Raw genomic sequence first — 18624 nt, 5'->3', positions numbered from 1 at the left:
ATTTACCCATAACATTTGGGATAACACACACTAACACTATGTACAAAAACGTCATAACCACTCAAATAAGACTTTTCAATGCATAAAATAAAAGATAGGATTACGTGGTTCAAAAGTCTATGATTTGAAATTTATTGGTGCATTATCCAAAAAGATAAATGATTTATATCCAAAATAAATAAACAATTTTTTTTTTTTTTACAAGGATCAAAGTAAATATATATATATATATATATATATATATATATTTGTAATTTCCATAAAAAAATGTATAATTTTTATAACTCATAAAAACACATTTCGCGACTAAAAAGTGAAATAATAATAATAAAAAGACGTCGTCGTCGAGGAGGGACACAAGGACGAGGGCGTTCGAGTCCCCAGAGGCAGAGGAGCGTCAATTTCTCAGCTTGAAGGTCCTTCGTAACCCCCCTAATCACATCAATTCATTGCTCTCTCAATTTCTCTGATCTCAGGTCTCTCTCTCTCTCTCTCTCTCTCTCTCTCTCTCTCTCTGTGATCGCTTTTGCTTTGATGATTCATGGATCTTAAAGCTGTTGAATTTCGTTGTTAGTGTTGATTTCCTTTTCGTGATTCAAATTTTGTGTTGTTGTTTGGATGATGAGAAACTTGTACTTTCCTTTTTTATTATTGTCTTGATTTTGAATTTATGTGTAAGAATTATGCTCTTACTTCGATTTACTTGTCAAAAACGTGTATGTTTTTGCTTTGATTTACTTGATTCTTTAATTCTACTGTTGTTCGGATTTTATGTTGTGTTTTTCTTCGTGAATTCTGATTTAGACATTTGATATCGTGGTTGAATTTTTCTTGTGTACGCGAATTAGGGTAAATCAGGAAAAATATATAATGATGAGATTCAAACGTTGCATTGAAATTGAAAAGTGGATTACTAATAAACGGTGTTGTTTTTGCACTTTATGTGACTCTCGGGTTCAAATGAATTTGTCAAACCTGCTTCCATTTCTAGTGAACAGTTGGGGAAATATTGCACTAATTGGGCGTGTTCATGGTGAATGAGGGGGTCAAAAGCATTTTTCTTATGACGAGGTCCAATTTCCTGGTTGTTGTGGGAAGGAAAACCATTATGAAATAGTTTCATGGGATTTGACCAATTTTTTGATAGTGGAATTTCATTGGGAAATAGCTTGAATGAGTCAGTCATCATTTTGGCTCTCAATTTGTGGCCTAGAATATTGATGTTCCCTTAATGTAGCCCAACTGCCCAAGAGATATTACAGTTTTCCTGTAGGGGGTGGCCTAGGATATTGGACAAAGGTAATGATCAAAAGCTTCAGAGAGAGAGAGAGAGCCAAAAGGTGGGGACAAAAGGACAGGCCGACAGCGAAAAGTGATTTATACTACTGACTAGATAAAGAAGTCTCCAAGTCACCGTAATTACAAAAAGATCTCCAAAGGTTCTTGCTTTGTACCAGTTGACACATTGAAGGAGTGATATGGAAGTGAACGAAACACCCAATACAGAACAAGAACAGTTGAAAAGTTGCTCGAGACAAAAACAAGGCTGATGTGTACTGTTTTATCTTCAGAACGGTATTTTGGATTGTACTAGTAAAATGGTATCAATAATTCTGGTGCATATTTTGTACCATAGTTGTTGAATTGAGATACAAATATTGAATCAGAATTTCTTTTTCAAACCATGAACTAAATCAAGTCATGAATCATAAAATTTGTTAACAAGGTATAAAAACATACGTGTGATGTAAAAATTAAAAATCTACTGTAAATGTGAACAATTGGACATATTAGTGCAAATTTTATTGTGAATGATATGACCATATGGTCCAGTAGGTCAAGGTGCTTGCCTTCATGTCAAGGTATGGATCAAAATCTTACCTTAATTTATAAGTTTGTTATATATATATATATATATATATGTATATATGTGCATTGATTTACTTGAAATATCCAAGTACCTTGACCTACTGGATAAACTTAAAAAAAATTTCATAATAATTCATTAATCATCACAAGTTCCATACTCATCAATTAGTTGAAGTAATCTATCTCCTTCTTCTTTTTTTCTTAAAAAAAAAAAAAAATCAAACTTTAGTCTATACTATATGCCGAACCATGTTCCAATATATAAGGTCACTAGAATTGTTCTTTTCCTTTTTCATAACAACCATTCTCAACAAGTATGTAAACAAAGTGAAACTCCCAAATTTCAAACAATAATAAGTTAACTACTCAATTATTTATGCTACTCAACTTCTCACTTCAAAGGGGTCAAAGTACCCATACGACCAAACCTTTTAAGTCTCTCAATGAATAACTCCAAAAGATTCATTTCGCAAGTAAAACCAAATGGCTAAAGCTAAATTTGAATACGGAACCTTGCAGAGAGATAAAGAAGAAATCATTATTTATGTTGGGGCTTGAGAACACATAAAAGTAGGAGAAATAGAAGAGAAGGATTCAATAGGACAAGCTTAGAATCCATGAAAGGCTTTGATAGATCATTTTTGAAAAGAAAAAAAAAAAAAAGAAGTAAAAGAGCCAAAATTGAAAAAGAACAATTCTTTAGAATTGATGGTGGATTGGCCAATTCAATCTACCCATTGATTCACTGATTCACCCATTAATTTAGACCTATGTTACGTGGAACGTGGGGATGGAAACATTTAGAGAAATATAAAAACTTTTGAAATCGCTTTGGATCACTAAATTTACCGTTATTGAATGGAAGTGTGTCATGTTTCAGAACATGCATACTAATATATAATTTGCTAGGGTATTAGTATTTTATGGGAGCACAAATTTAGACCCTATGCTCATTCACCCTACTGATTCATATTTATTAGGGCTTCAATTGACCCAAATCATAAGATTCGAATTGTGAATTGTATGAATTTAATAACTATGTTGGACTATGTTTGGAGGATGCTTTATGTTGAATTTGTAACCGGTCGTAGTCATACTTTTGATGAGGCCACTATAAGATTGTCCATTCATACTATACCAGTTAGCTCAATTGTATACCATTGTCTTCATAAAATTTTGGTTATTACTTTTAGTAAATCTATTAATTCCCACTTTTCTTTAAATTTGGGCAACATGCTATTTTTTCTGCAATAGAAATTATCCCTTTTAGTATCTGTCCTGTTTAAGTATTGATTAGATTCGTGACTTGATTTTTCTGCTCTAGAAATTTTTAGTTCACACATTAATTCTCAAGTTGTAGAATGACTCTTATGTTTTCCAGTCAACATATTACAAAATCAAGGGACAGCCAGGGGACTTAAGCCAGGGAATTGATCTGCTGTTTTCTTGCCATTGGAAGCTGCTAGATGGCAGAGAAAGCATGTGTAAAGCGCCTTCAGAAGGAATATAGAGCCCTTTGTAAAGTATGTCTTATTTCCTTTATATGTTTGCCAACTATAATGACCATAATCTATTATACATTATTCTCCCTTAGAACTTTAGTTTCTCTTTCCTCTCTACTTTCCATCTAACGTTATGAAAAACCATCCTCTGGTTTATAGTTCAATTTCCTGTAGGACAGTGCTATTTGTGCTTCACTTCTTTTTGGTTCTGTACCCCCTCCGCTTTATTGATTTTCAACCTGCACTTATTATGTGGAAAGTGGGACTATTGCTTGGTGCAATGGTGATAATGCGGAGAGCATGAAGCTGAAATTGGGTTACTTGAAAACTTTTTTCTTCTTTGTGGTTAAAATTATTTTTCAATTTCTTTTGCTCTACAACTTTTCCTGATCTGCAAAATTTGTGGCCATCAGCTTGTTCTTTTGACTTTGCTTCTGTGCAATGCTTATTGTATTGTGTTATGTCCTACTAATATTGTTGATGAATAGGCCATTCACCACCAAAATTTTGTAGTGCTTTGACTTTTTGTTATTTTCTATTTTGTATTTGCAGATGATAACCAAATCTAAATGTGATGAAATTGATGGGACTTAAGGCTTGGTTTGGTTTGGTTTGGTTTGGTTTGGTTTAAATGTGATGAAATTTCGTGTATTGAGTTGGGGGGGGGGGGGGGGAATCATCAGATTGATTTTGAAACTATTATGAGAGGCAAACCCTAAGGCCTCGTTTGGGAACAAGCTAATTTAGTAACTTTTTGGCTAATTGGCTAAAAAGGTAGGTAAAAAAAACTTGTATGTTTGGGATGACTTTTTGACTAATTACGAAAAGCTGTGCAAAAAGTAGAGAGAAGCCGTAATTGTTGACTTTTTGGTATGACTAATTGGCTAATTGGCTAATTTAGTAACTTTTTGGCTAATTGGCTAAAAAGGTAGCATCCCAAACAAGGCCTAAGTATATCTAATTGGTGGTTTTCTTTTCTTGTCTGCCTAAGGACTGAATAACTAAGAATTTTCGTGTATTTACTAATAATATTGTGATAGTTTAAAAGAATAAAAATGTAACGATCTACTTACAAAATATAGCTGGGATAAGTAGTCCAGGTCTCATTAGATTTTTATGTGATCCCTGGTTCAACTCTCATGAACGATACTTTCAAACCTTTTCATCATTCAATATCTTGGTCACATGCACAAAGAAATGTACAGTCTACAGCGGTACTTGACACCTGAGGGTCAACTACAAAAGCACAAAACTTTACATAGTTAATGAATCCGTCCTTTAGTTTAATTGATTCACAAATTTGCCACAAATTTAGCATGGGAGCAGAGGTGTCTTTGCGCAAATTACATTACTTCGGTTTAGACATTTAGTAGCATATATTTTCATTCTTTATGTCTTTGTCAGGTTTCCTTTATAAATGATTAGGCACACACTCTTTTGCTGTGTTTAGTTTGTATTTTCATTGTTAATACGTGGTAATTGTTGTTGCCGAATATTGAATATGACTGTGTATCTGTAAGTGATTTGTAGCTCACTTGTCAGATTTGGCATGTTGAATTAAATTTTCAGTACATTCATTTGTGTCCGTGGGTGATAGTGTCCTATGTGAATTTGCAGGAACCTGTTTCCCATGTCACTTCCCGGCCTTCCCCAAGTGATATTCTTGAGTGGCGTAAGTTGCCTTCTCAAAATTTCTTCCTGATGAATTTATGCTTAACAGAATTTTGATTCAGATAAGGTTTCGAAGTTCTGGATTGACCTATTGAGCGTCTCTATTTCTCTCATGCCCGTGCAGATTTTATTAAGCCTGTGTTGTCTTTTAAATTCAGAGTGACTTCGAATAAGTATGCTTATTCAAAATAATCTTTGCATGAGTTGTTGACTGAATATTAAAAGCAACCCCATAATTTGTAATTCTTTCGTCTGTATACCTCTTTGTTAGTGAAATGTTGCTAGGGAATTTAAGCCCTCTCTTTTATATTTGTACATATTTGAAACATCAAAGTGACTTCTTGAACAAAAATGCTACCCACACTATAAAAGAAAGGAAATTAGGCAATTGCTGGCACCTGGGTGAGGAGCAAAGCAATAAAATTGTCAAACTTAGGCTTTTGCAGCAGCCATCGGCATCACAAAATGAGGAAGTTTCTTGTCTTAGATAGATCTTACGTTTTCTTTCATGATTTCATTTGTCTTTTTATATTTTATATCCTCCGATATCAGTTACTTTTTGATTCAGTCTAGATTCTAGTTTTTGTTAATCAAACTTCCGCATAATGTTTTAAAGAAATAGAAAAATTTAGGAACAGATGGCTAACTGTGCTAATCTAAACCAAACTTATGAAGAAGAAAAAAACAATACTGGTATCTCAATTTATAATTTTAGGTAACTTTTGAGGAAAAAATTGGTGATAAGTAGTTTTTATTTTTTATTATATATATTTTTTTAATGTGTTAATTTGTGAAGATCCTTTATTTTTCAGTTTCATTTCATCACATTAACTGTGGCAGTGACACTTTTCGCAGCATTTATGCATGTATCACATCAGCTGGCAATGGCATGCATCATTTGTCTATATGCTTTCTCATCCACTTGTTGTTTGTCAATTACGTAACATGATTTTATTCTATAATTATATGTTGCAGATTATGTACTAGAGGGAAGTGAAGGAACACCTTTTGCAGGTTTGATTTGAAGTGTTATGCGTTTGTGGCACACGACATTTATTTCATCGCTGGTTTTGTTTGCTATTGTTCTTGGAACATGGAATTTTTTTATTTTATTTTATTCATGAATGTTTCCCACTTATTATGGTAAGGTGGATATTATTATGGGAAGATCAAGTTTCCTCCAGAATATCCATTTAAACCTCCAGGAATCAGGTATTGTGGATTCTGTCTGCTTAAATTTTTCCAGAAAAAATATTTTGATGCTTTTTTAGCAGCTTCATGTTTATTTTTATTTTTAACATTTTCACTAGGTTTCTTTAACTGAAAATTACATTTGTTTCCATTGTAGTATGACTACTCCAAATGGACGATTTATGACACAAAAGAAGATCTGCCTGTCTATGAGTGATTGTAAGTGCCATTAAATATCATTGGTCTAGGAATCATCTGTTCTTTCTAATAAACTGATTTTATTTTCACCTCCTTTCTATCATTTTTCAGTTCATCCAGAAAGTTGGAATCCAATGTGGTCTGTATCAAGGTAATACATTGTCATTGATGAAAAAACAGATGCCATTTTTTGTAACCATTTCATCTAGCGTCTGATGCTGACTAGGGTTTGTATGTCTTAAATGCAGCATACTTACTGGCCTTCTCTCATTCATGGTGAGATTCTGAACTCTCTAGTATTCTATGGCTATTGTCTGCTAACTATACAGGATAGATAAACGACTAGATGAAATGTGCCTGAAATCTTCTTTATGGACATCTCAATCCCATTTGCATACCAAAAAGTCCTTATTCATTTGACTTTTGAGTCTTTGAGTTCTTGCCAATGACTGTATCATAGGAATGTATTCTGCGTTCATGACATTGTATAATACTCAATTTTTAACTAAGTATCTGGTTGTGCATTGGTGTAACTGGTTGATTCACTTGTTTCGATGAATGGAGGTTTTGTGCACCTTCTCTGCTTCCTTCTCCATTTTCCATCTTAGGGTTGTGAATTTGAAAGGAAAAAGGTATTGTTAGTTTGGTAACTTCTAATGGGTCTTCTGATCATCTTCGTGCATCCGTCTCCACTTCTATTTTAAATTTATTGAATGTTTGTAGACTTGAGGCCACCAGGCACCAACCTAGTGGGTTGGCCCCTAATGGCTCGTAGCTCTAATATCTGAATGTGCCAAAATAATATAAATGGGAACCATTTGCACCATAGCTTGTGCCAAGCATATTTTCCAGATTTATTGCTACGATCGACTAAATTGAACATGCATCTAACCAGGAAATTGGAGAACAAAACTAGTGGGGCATTGTTGCATTGATAACTTCAAAGCATTCTATTGTGCTTCCAAGCACTCCTTTCCTAAGTGTACTTTTTACTATTATTATTATTATTAATTTTTTCTGTTGTGCAGATGGATACCAGTCCCACGACTGGCAGTGTTACAACTACTGTTGCTGAAAAGCAGCGACTAGCAAAGTCTAGTCTTGCTTTCAATTGTAAGAAGTAAGTCTCTTGCAACACTCATACAGTATTCTGTGATTGTCTTACCTGTTTTACAGAATCCGCATGTTGGTCCAATGCATCTATGTAGTTGTACATTGTTACCTTCTTTATTCCTTATTTAGTTAACAAATACTGGCTTTTCTGCCCTGTAATGGATGGGTCATTGCTATGATCTGTCCATGTTGCTAACTGTTAGTAGGCTTTTTGAATTTTGTGTTACTGGTGTCTTAACATGCACATACTGTATGCTATATACCCAACTTTAGGCATGCAAATTTGGCCAAAGGCCTGTAGGCTGGTTTCAGCCTGGCTGCCTAGGGCCGGACAATTCCAGACCCAAACCCCCTCTGTTAGGGCCTGGCTGAGATTTTTGAAACCCAGCCCACCTGGGGGCTTGGCTGACCGGACCCATCCAAGCTAAAATTCATGATCTAAGAGCTTGGATGGGTCGATAGACTGTGTAGTTGAAATTGAGCAGCAACACTCGATAGACTATCAAAACAAGTTGACCATGTGTTAATCCGGTTGATGGAATGCTCAACATCATGCTTTGTGTTTTATTTGTTGCAATTGCTAAATTGATTCTGACATTTTTTCTCCTAATAGCCCAACATTCAGGAAAATGTTCCCCGAGTATGTGGAGAAGTATGAACAGCAACAACTTTCCGAACTGCCTGTTCCAGAGCAAATCTCACTGACCCCTACTCAGCAAGAAGGTCACAGACCTTTACTGGACAAAACTTGTAATTCCGCACAAGAGGACCTGAATAAAGTAGAAGCCCTGAGGGACCCCAGAAACCGCAGGAAGCAATCTTTCCCAACTTGGATGCTGCTGTTACTGGTTTCCATCTTTGGTGTTGTAATGGCTCTGCCGCTGCTTCAACTTTGATGTCTGTGACCAAAAGGACGGAAAAGCCTTTATGTTAAGTGTTTTAATGTTCTTAGGTTTGTCATGGTGTCTAACAGAACTTGTATAGGGTTGGTGCAAATGCAGGAGAGAGGAGTAAGCAGACTTTTTGGCAGGGAGTGGTACTCTTTTTTCTATTTTACTGCTGGCATATTTGAGTTTGTCAACCTTTAAGCATATTACAAGCTTGTGATGTCGTCTTAATGAATTTAGATCTTTTTTGTTTGGTATCAATATTATAGGTGTTTCTCTCTCATGTTTTTCTCTCTCTCTCTTAACTTTGGTATACACTTTGTTGTATGGGTGGAGCTTTGATCCAGTGGATGGCTTCGTAGGCTGTAATATCTCATAGGTAGAAGAAAGAAAGCTTTGTTCGTAGCAATTGGGTTGTAAGGGTTTGTTTGGTGCAGCTTATGAAGCCACTTAAATATTTTTATTTTGGAAATATATTTCAGTTTGTTTGATGCAATTTGTACTTATAGTTCATGAAGTAAAAATAATTTAAATAAGTTAGAAAAAATTTATTATAACAAATTAGGAACATATGTTTTAACTTATGCTTTTTAATTATTAATTTTTCATTTGTTAAAATCTGCATCAAATAGAAAACATGGGAACCATTTTTTTTAAACGAGGAAAAATAAATTTTAGTGAGGGTATCATAGCTTTCACAAGTCTCGATTCTGAAAAAAGTCAGTTGACAATCAAATTTAATTCAATTTAATTTAATTTAAAGAAAGGAACCCCCCACGGAATAATAGTGGACTTCACACTCACTCTATAACAAAGATTGTAAGATGACAGTTTTCAGATTGTGCCTTTTACGCGACAACCCCGGTGTGGAAAGAGGGCAAAGACCACTGAAACGTCATCCCGGTGGTTACGCGACAACCACCTTACATCTGATTTTTTTTCCCACGTGATTTTTCTAGCAATGCATTATCTTTTTAACTTTTTTTTAAGAACATCTTGGTAAGCTTTCAAGATCCAATCTCTGGAACAAGTTTTAAAAAATAACTACATAAATAAAAGTGGTCAACCTTGGTGGAAACCCAATACTTATGCCGATGGTTCTGTCGTCTCTTTTTAATTTCAAAATAAGAGTAATGTTGGATGAATTAATAAATTTATGCCTATTACATTGGATCTTTTTAACATTTTAAATATTATTATTACATGATATATTAATTAGTAAATAAACTGATAAGGTTTTCTTTTTTATTTGTATATATATATATATATCTTTTACCTATGGTTATCATTTATAGTAGACTTGCTATTACGAATTCTATTTTGTTCACATGTTTAAACAGTCGTTGTATAATCAAAAATTATTATATAAATAAGAAGAATCACGTGATCATGTACCCTTCTCTAGCAATGTAATTATTGTTGGAAATGATTATAAATTCTGGGTAAAATCAGAATTTTATCCTAAGTTCAATCTATTTTTTAGGTGGGCCCCGAGCGTCGATTTACTCGAGTCAAAGTGGTAACGCGTTCTATGCCGCGTTGTGATTCACGTGGTATATTTAGTTGCTCAAAACCATTACTGAGTGAATGGGAAATTGAAGCCAAAGTGTGCTCCATGGAAATGGAGTTTTGGTGGAAATTCCTTAAGGTTGTAAATTGGTTTGTCCCACATTGATTTGATGGGAAGTTTTGAAAGGGTTTATAAGGCTTGGGTTTGATACTTGGGGTGTGTCCCCAAGGGGTACCCAAGTGTTTTAGAGAGAGAGGTTATGGACAAAATGGGTTAGACCCATTGGACCCAAAAATTACCAGGCGCACCGCCGTCGTCTGGGCGGGCTTGTTTGGGCCAAAAACATTTGAATTTAATTTTATTTTTGATAAAATAAAATCCAGAATTCAAATTAAACTGATTTGGATTTTCTGTACATCCAAACAGGGCCCTTTCCATTTTCAAACAGAAATAAACTAGTTTGGAATTAGTGCACACCCAAACAGGGCCCTTCCCGTTTTTTGCTATCTGTTTGAATTCAAAACCAACAGGTATCATACCTGTTCAATTTAAAACCAAGAGCCACCTTTACATCTATAAATAGGACCACCTTCATTTGATGTTATTCATTCAGAAATTTCGTATTTCACCTCTGCTTATTCTATTCTTCATTTTGTTGCATTTTATTTCTAAAAGAAAGAGTGTAAACACTTAGTATGTTCGTAAGGCAAACAATTTGTAGTGCTGCTATTGTTTGTGGTAGATCATTTCTTCCTGGGAGATAGACGTCCAAATTCTGAAAGAACCGTGGAGAGGACGAATCTGTCTTAAGGACACAGTGTCAAACACTGGACTTGATCAGAAAATAATTCGAAGAAATTAAATCAAGTTATATAATTTATTTTCAGTGTTGTTTTTTTATTTATTAAAATCAGATTTAAATTTTATTTTTTGTAACAAAATAAAATCTGTTATTTTTTTTTTCGAATTTAATTTTTGTAATCAAACAAATTCTCTCATTTTCTTTATTTCTTTATATTCTTGTTGTTGTTTTGTACACAACAGAATTTAATCTATTTAAATACAGTGAAGATTGTCCTACAATTATTTAGCCACTTATTATTGGTTGAGTATACCGCCAACAAGAAAAAATGTAAAAAAATAAAATAATTACTCTTAAATAATTTATATATTTTTATTAGTGCAAATAGTGGCATCTCAATTTGTGAGTGGGGCCAATACAGAGTGGGGTTATTTGGGGTGTACTAAATAAGTGTACTTTTTGATTTTTTAGACTAAAAAATTTAAGAAAAAAAATGATTGTTTCGGATAACTTTTTGACTTTTTATAAAAAAATATGTATTAAAAAATTGTATAAATTAGTGTATAGGGAAAGATTGAATGAAATAGGTTGTACGATCAGGTGAATTGAGGGACAGCGTCGGAGAGTAGTGGCTGGGAGATGATTCCCTGCTTTTCAAGCATTGAATTGGAGGTGTTGTTCGGCTTGTGGGGGCTCACCACGGGTTCTGTTTTTCTAATCAAAACCGTTTAATGTGTAGAACTCGTCGAGTACTATATTCTTGTAAAAAATCACGTTGATCGGATATCGATAGCTATCTCATCGGATTAGTTTGTTTTCAACCGTTAACTATAACACCATCTATTTTATAAATTTTAACTGATTTGATCATATAGTTACAGATATCTGATCAATGTGATTTTTTATAAAAACATAGTACTCGACGAGTTCTACACATTGACTGTTCAGATTATTAAAAAGAGACCTGTGATGGGCCCCCGAGCAACTGCACTGTGTTATTTGTACACCTAAACAAAGTAATTTTTCCTAAAAGTCCATCCGCTGCTCTGCCGTAGAGTTGTTTGAAAAGTAATTTTGTGTAAATTAATTTTTTAATATTTTTTTGGTAAATAGTGATAACTTTTTAATTTTTTTTATGGGTACCCAAACCAGGCCATATGGGGCTCACTATATATCCTTTGTAACTTTGTCCATACACTAATCCCGGTTTGACATTTATATTGGGGCTAAATAATTATAAAAAGACAAAATTGATTACAAAAATCAATAAGATAAAATATTACTTTTTACTGATAATTATTATACTTTTTCTCTCATAAAAGTTAAAAAAAACTCCAAAACAAAAACCGAGGCTAAAAAAATCTCAACACAAAAAAATTGATTATATTAACCAATGCCAAACAAGCTCTAAAATAGTATATAAATGTATCTAGAAAAAAAAAAGAAAAAAGAAAGTATGCGAACAAAAAAATTTTAGTAATTTATTTAGAGTCTCTGGCATAATTTTTTTTATATCAAATTTTCTACCAAATAAATGATCAAATATTTTACATGGGAATGAGATTCACAATTTTATTGACTCTATACCCATGTGAGAAGCTCCATGATATGCGGCATATATTACGCCATTGGTATTTTTTTTTATTTTACATTAAAGAATAAACTAATTAGTTGAATCTTCATTACTCCTATTTATTTATTTATCATACAAGTCACCTTATTTATTCCATCTTTGAGTTTTGAGCACCCTTCTTTCTCTCTCTCTCTCTCAACACTTGCACCTTTTCCTACATTTACAGTTCTTTACAAAAGAAGATCACCAAAAGCCAAAGCAAGAAAAGGGTTGTTCGTTTTCTGGACAAGTTCACTAGCTATAGTGGGTAACATTTTTCACACATTATATTATATAGCCCATTTTTATTATTATTTTTATTTTATTTTATTTCGAATTGAGTTTGTTGAAAACATTTTTTGATTAAACTTCTCTGTCTTTTCCTTTTGATAAAGTGATGTTACTTGTTTCTTGTTTTGTTGCCATGGTTTTGGATTTGTGCTTATTTTGGGCATATCTTCATTTTTACATTGTCTACCTTTCCATTCAATAGACTCTGTCCTTTTCTATGCAAAATACCCATTCATTTATTAGTTTCTATGAACCTCTGTACACCAGTCCTAGGGGATTTAATCACCTTTTCAATGAGTTTTTTTTTTTTAAACCAAACCCGTGTTATTTTGAATTTATTTTTCAAACTCAAATTGTTGTTTGAACTCGTGACTTGGAAATTTTTTACATTAGGCAGTATTTTGAAAAAACGAAGTCATAAAACTACTTGAATTTGAAAATAAGTTCAAAACAGCTCGCATATGAAAGATTTGTTTAAAAATGGCATAGAATTGGTAAATACTCATCTCTTCAACATATAAATAGGAAAGCTATAAAATAAAGTAAATGAAAGGAGAGTGAAACAAGGAAATAACTGATTGGAAGATCTGATTCTTATGCTATTGCTTTTAGTACTGTAACTTCTTTTTAAAGCTTGATATAGCTGGTAGGAGAAAACTGTTGAGTTCCATTTCATCTTCTTCAGTCTTGCAGTTTCTTGAATTGAGCCATTGATTTTCAGGTCTTTTTCTGGGAAAAATATGGATTTTGATGCATCAAATGTGATAATAAGTTTTCATATCTTTTTCCCTTTCTTTTCCTTTCCTTTTCAAATCTTTGTTTTGATACATGTTTTTTATTGGGTTTTTGGTGTTTTGCAGAATAAGATGAAAAAGTCTTCTCCGATATACCCCGGATATGACGGTGGGGATTATGGTTTTGATCCCCAGCTGGATTTTTCACAGGTAGACAAACTCTTATTGCTTTTTCTTCTTTTGTCTAACCGATTACAGAATTGGACACAAAATGTATATGAACGGATAAAATTTGTCAAATCCACTAATAAATCATGTAAAATACTATCTATTCGTGTGTATTTTGTGTTTGATTCTGTGATTATTTTTTGTATTCATAGTAAAATTGGCTTATTTTTTTGTGTGTGGCTCTAGCCCTTTGTTGAAGAGAGTGTGCTCAGGTCGATTCTTCATCAAGAGAGCACATCTAATCACTTTCATAGGATCAAACTATCTCGTTTTCTATCTTATTGTCATTGTTGAATTTGTAGTTGTTATTACTATTATTATTTTGTCAAATGATCATCTTGCAAAATACAAATTCCCCAACTAATATGTTCTTTTCAACATTATCACAGTATTTTGGAAGATGATCTACATAAGCAATGTGGATTTTCAATTCTTCATGTTGGCTGTCTAAATTATCATGTATATAAAAAAAATTAAAACAAGCACTTATTGTGATGGCTCCACAGTCATCAATTTTTTCAACATTATCACAATATTTTGCCTGTCATCTTCATAACATAAGCAATGTGGATTTGAATTTTTCATGTTGGCTATCTAAATTATCATGTTAAAAATAAAAAAAAGTATTAGTACTTTTGTGATAGTTTCACATTGTCATCAATTCTTGGTTTGCCTTTTTGATTAGTTCTTGGAAGAAGCAAGAAAGCACGCAAGCAAAGAGAATTTTCAGGTTGGGCCACAATATCAAGAAGATCAAAAGAGACAACTAGATGAAGCGCAAAAGAACAAGAAATCATGGAAAAAGTTCATCTTTTCATGGTGGAAAACCGACAAGAAGAGCAATTTCACAGTTGAACCTCAAACTAGTTTTCAAATTTCTCAACCAAAGTGTGGTCGTATTTCTTCTTCCTCTGGTCTGATATATGGAAGTGGAGTTGGAGGTGGAGCAAGCTGCAAGCCCCGGCGTCCAACATCTGGGCCCCTCACTAGTCTCTTCCAGCCAGCAAAGACAGTGGAGAATGAGATACCCTATATGTGTCTTGACAAGCTTGATGACCCTCATGGTGTTCAATCCTATGGACCTGTTTATTTGGTAACATAGTGAAGAACTAGGGGATTGCAAATTGGCAATTCTGTTTCCATCTTGAAGAATCTTGATGAAATTGTCAAGTGGAGAGTTAAAAAAATGTGGTAAAATTTGAATACCGGCTATGATGGATATGAATGGCTTGAAAATTAGCAAACTAAATTGAAATGCTTAATTAATTATAGCATTTTTTGGGTTAGTTATAGAATTATCAATATAAGGACTTCTTGAGCTTTTTATTTTCATTTTGCTTAGGGTAAATTACACTTTTACCCTCAAACTTTCACTCAAATTTCATTTTGGTCCTTCAATTTTATAATTATAACAATAAAATTCTCATGTTTTAATGTGGCGCTCTCACCACTTACCATTAAAAATTTGGACAAAAAGTCATTTTGGTACCTCAATTTTATAATTATAACAATAAAATTCTCATGTTTCACCCTCTTGCCACATACCATTAAAAATTTGGACATAAAGTGCTCACAAGAGGGACATGTAAGCACATTTTAGGGACATTAAAGAAAATAATTTCTCTGTTAAATAAAATACTTTTCAACCTTTATTTTTCACCCAAATTTTAGTTTGACAATTCAAACAATAGGGCCATAGAATCACCGCATTGAAACATCGATTTAAGTCTGAGAACCTAATTGTTACAATTAAAAGACACAGAATGAAAGTAAAATTTAGATGCAAATTTGCAGATGAAAAGTGTAGTTTCCCTTTCACTTATAACTTCCAACTCCTTGGCTTGGAGTGCATTTGCCTACAAAAATCGTTTGCTAGTGCCCTGTGATATTGTTATCAAAGTTGACAGAAAGAAAAAGAAAGGTTTCTAGCTGAACAAAAGGGTCACTATATCCCACCACAGGACTAAAGATTCCAAGTTCCTTTTTCAAGTCCTTTGTTCTCTTCTCTTTTCTCACAACACAAGCAAAGATGAATCAATAACAATGTCTCAAACACACACTTTTAAAGTCTGATGAAGCATATCTGTTTTCATTTAACTGTTGAATTTGCCAGCATTGAATCATTCGAATCAAAGCAGTCTTTGCTATCTACAATCAAGCTATTTAATTAGAGTCATTTTCACCCTAAGAATGTGTCTGTTCCTATGTTCTTTTCTCTAAGGTCGAGTCATGTCTTACTTTCACAATGATGTGTGTAGCGAGAAATTTTTTTGGATATATTTAGAAGGCATATGGGAATCTTAAATTTTTCGGTCTGAATGCATATGTTTTCAAGTTTTTCCACCACGCAAACAGTCTTAACAAGTTATAATTCTATTAACCAAGCTCATGAAAGTGAGAAAAACCAAAGTCTATACACAAAATATCCATCAAATGCATGTACGATACGTGCCATATGTTGAAAATTTCCATCCTTAAAATAAATCAAACAAAGAAAAGAAGATGCACAACTTCCATAACATCTTCTGAAGGGAAAGATGGATTAATTGATCCAACCTCTCAAACAGAGAAGCCTACAATGTTTCAATTTTGTACAGTATACCTCTCTTCCCAATCAATTGTGAAGCTGGTTTTCAATTCATGACTTATACAAATGCATAAATAAAGTAAGAACTGACTCTAAACCATCTTTCTTAACAACCAAACAACATTGGAGATGAAAATGTGGATGTCCAATTCTTCTCCACATCAAACCTCCAATCCAATCAACAAGATGCCAAGCTTCTATAGTGAAATTTCACATCAAAATCCATTGATTCATTGCTCCTAGCATTGTCCTCTGTGCACTTGCTCTGCATCAACACTCGTACTAAAAGGATTCACCCTTCTATCCCTGCTCAAAAGCCTCTTCAATGACCTCAATCGCGTTGTCACCGGAGATTTCACTTCTTCATCTTCGCCAGTCTGCATAGGTATGTCAATCACCAACATCCCATCCGGTTTATTACCAGTCGATGAAGACGATGACGAAGAGGACGAAGAAGAATGGGATTGAGAAGAAGCAGGACATGGATGATCTTCTTCCAAACAAGACCCCAAAGTGTTAACCTGACTCTGATTCCCCCAAAACAACACATTTGTTGGGAAATTGGGGGTTTCAGCTGAATAAACCCCAAAAGCAGAGCTCTCTGTTCTCGGCGAATTGAGAATAGTCTCTAGGGTTAATTCAGGGGACAATTGGGTCGAGTTCGAAACTGGGTTTCGACACAATGGACAAGTCGAATGAGATTGAAACCACATATCAATGCAATCTACATGAAACCCATGATTGCATTTCGGTAACAACCGAGCTTTCTCGCCGGAGACAAGGTCGGAGAGACAAACAGCACATTCCAATCCATCTTTGAAGTCTTTGGAATCGACGATCACTACGGGAATGGTTTTGAGAACCTCTGGATCGAGACCGCGGCGGAGGGCGGTGGTGGGATTGGACAATTCGAGGTGGCCGGGGGCGAAGTTGAAGCGGCGGCGCCGCCGTGTGGTGGAGGCGGAGGTGGTGGTGGTGGTGGGTTCTTCTTCGCGGTTGTACCAAAACCATTTGGCGTAGAGGTGGAGAAAGAGAGAGAAGACTACGACGAAGAAGAGGAATACTATACCTACCACCATGAAGATTTTCCCTGTGAGCTCAATTCCACCTGAGTCATTCAATGTCTTGTTTAACCCCAATGAGTCTCCCATCTCGAGCTGAGATTTTCTTTCTTGATTTCCGAAAAAATTTCTGGGGTTCAGGGAAAACCCAGTTGGGAAATTTCAATCTAAGCTTGTTAGAGAGTGTGAAATTGGATTTGGAGATTCAATGAGACAGAGATCTGGGTCTAAAGAATGAAAGTCACAAGAAAGTCAGAGATGGGATTGACACAGCTTGTGACTGAAATTTTGAGCTTGAGATTTTCCGAGAAAATTCCGGGGTTTCAGGCAAAACCCAGTTGAAATTGGATTTGGAAACAATGTTTGGGTCTAGAGAATGAAAGTTACAAGACAGTCACAGAAGGGATTGACAGAGCTTGTCAGAGACTGTGAAATTCCGAGCTTTCTTGATTTTCCAAGAAAATCCAGGGGTTGAAGGAAAAAGCCAGTAGGGATTTCTCAATCTAAGCTTGGAAGCTTGTTAGAGACAGTGTGAAATTGGATTTGGAGATGTGAAGAGAGAAATCAAAGGCCTTTAAAAATAGTAAAAGATGTAAAGAGAGAGAGAATTGGACAATGTTTGGGTCTAAAGAATCTAAAGAATGAAAGTGACAAGAAAGAGAGAGAAAATTGAAGAAAAGGAAGAGACTTTGGAGTAGTGGTGAGTGAGAAAGACGAAGAAGAGTTCAAGGATGAGGCCGTGGACTTCGTTGCCTTTTTCTTTCTCAAAAATGTTTCAAACCCCCTTTACCTCCCGTTCCCTTTGATTCCCTTTCTCTCTTATTGACCAATTTTTTTCTTTTTTTTCCTTTTCTTCCAATTATCATCTGTCATGTGTGTGTGAAGGAGGTTGGGATGGAGGTGATGATTGGAGGGGTGTCCCGAATGCTGTTTCTTTCTACCGAGTGGATGCTCACTTTGACTGCTATAGCAATGGGTACACAAACTTTGAAGGGAAAATTGGAAATTATATGAATATATTCTTTTATTTGTTTGTTTTTTTAAATTGAAATAAAGGCCCTTCTGGAAAATGAGTTATAATCTATTTTTCAGATTATAACTCACTTTTTCTCTTACAAAAAAACAGGCTTATGACTTTTAATCAAAAAGTTAATTACAACTATCTTTCCAAAATAGCCCAAAGAAGTAGGAATAAAAATTCACAATTGGAGGTTATTGTCATCAAATTCGTTTGATCTTACTTGAAAATTAAACCTTCGTTTGAGATGTGAGTTAATTTTTTAATTTTTTTTTGATTATTTTAATTTAGAAGCAAAAAAAAATTATTTGGAATAGATTTTTTAGGGTGTGTTTGGTAACGTTTACGTT

At 34.3% G+C, this 18624-nt stretch overlaps 3 protein-coding genes across 9 annotated transcripts; 2 read left to right on the top strand and 1 right to left on the bottom strand.

The window, feature by feature from the left end:
• The first annotated feature begins 115 nt into the window (after positions 1 to 115).
• Positions 116 to 8711, top strand: LOC114288959 (ubiquitin-conjugating enzyme E2 34). Of its 2 annotated transcripts, none has more exons than XM_028232586.2 (10): positions 116 to 476; positions 3251 to 3392; positions 4989 to 5043; positions 6018 to 6056; positions 6191 to 6254; positions 6391 to 6452; positions 6543 to 6582; positions 6680 to 6707; positions 7460 to 7551; positions 8158 to 8711. In XM_028232586.2, the coding sequence occupies exons 2-10, from the start codon at positions 3336 to 3338 to the stop codon at positions 8438 to 8440; spliced, it is 720 nt and encodes a 239-aa protein (XP_028088387.2). In that variant the 5' UTR covers positions 116 to 476; positions 3251 to 3335; the 3' UTR covers positions 8441 to 8711. The 2 variants fall into 2 exon arrangements, with proteins under 2 accessions (XP_028088387.2, XP_028088388.2); XM_028232587.2 differs by having other exon boundaries at positions 316 to 476; positions 3230 to 3392.
• Positions 8712 to 12445: 3734 nt separating this feature from the next.
• On the top strand, positions 12446 to 14934 carry LOC114288970 (uncharacterized). Of its 6 annotated transcripts, none has more exons than XM_082908818.1 (4): positions 12483 to 12619; positions 13368 to 13407; positions 13507 to 13590; positions 14294 to 14934. In XM_082908818.1, the coding sequence occupies exons 2-4, from the start codon at positions 13387 to 13389 to the stop codon at positions 14708 to 14710; spliced, it is 522 nt and encodes a 173-aa protein (XP_082764944.1). In that variant the 5' UTR covers positions 12483 to 12619; positions 13368 to 13386; the 3' UTR covers positions 14711 to 14934. The 6 variants fall into 6 exon arrangements, with proteins under 6 accessions (XP_028088401.2, XP_082764944.1, XP_028088400.2 ...); XM_028232599.2 differs by having other exon boundaries at positions 12483 to 12623; XM_028232600.2 differs by lacking the exon at positions 13368 to 13407 and having other exon boundaries at positions 12446 to 12623.
• A 1130-nt stretch (positions 14935 to 16064) lies between these two features.
• Positions 16065 to 18240, bottom strand: LOC114288958 (RING-H2 finger protein ATL60). Its single transcript, XM_028232585.2, has one exon. The coding sequence runs from the start codon at positions 17344 to 17346 to the stop codon at positions 16435 to 16437; it is 912 nt and encodes a 303-aa protein (XP_028088386.1). The 5' UTR covers positions 17347 to 18240; the 3' UTR covers positions 16065 to 16434.
• Positions 18241 to 18624: the final 384 nt, after the last annotated feature.

This window comes from Camellia sinensis, chromosome 15 (genome assembly GCF_055761805.1).
Source record: "Camellia sinensis isolate YWXY chromosome 15, ASM5576180v1, whole genome shotgun sequence".
Classification (NCBI taxonomy): domain Eukaryota; kingdom Viridiplantae; phylum Streptophyta; class Magnoliopsida; order Ericales; family Theaceae; genus Camellia; species Camellia sinensis.
The sequence above is the reverse complement of the archived record's forward strand: the minus strand, read 5'-3'. Positions and strand labels throughout refer to the sequence as shown.

Excerpts from the sequence above, each read along its gene's own strand:
- LOC114288959 (XM_028232586.2), top strand. The coding sequence starts at position 3,336 with ATGGCAGAGAAAGCATGTGTAAAGCGCCTTCAGAAGGAATATAGAGCC. Across the intron at positions 6,255-6,390 it reads TTTAAACCTCCAGGAATCAG|TATGACTACTCCAAATGGAC; the intron begins GTATTGTGGATT and ends TTTCCATTGTAG. Across the intron at positions 6,583-6,679 it reads CCAATGTGGTCTGTATCAAG|CATACTTACTGGCCTTCTCT; the intron begins GTAATACATTGT and ends TCTTAAATGCAG.
- LOC114288970 (XM_082908816.1), top strand. The coding sequence starts at position 13,108 with ATGAAAGATTTGTTTAAAAATGGCATAGAATTG. Across the intron at positions 13,141-13,506 it reads TTAAAAATGGCATAGAATTG|AATAAGATGAAAAAGTCTTC; the intron begins GTAAATACTCAT and ends GGTGTTTTGCAG. Across the intron at positions 13,591-14,293 it reads CCCAGCTGGATTTTTCACAG|TTCTTGGAAGAAGCAAGAAA; the intron begins GTAGACAAACTC and ends CTTTTTGATTAG.
- LOC114288958 (XM_028232585.2), bottom strand. The coding sequence starts at position 17,346 with ATGGGAGACTCATTGGGGTTAAACAAGACATTGAATGACTCAGGTGGA.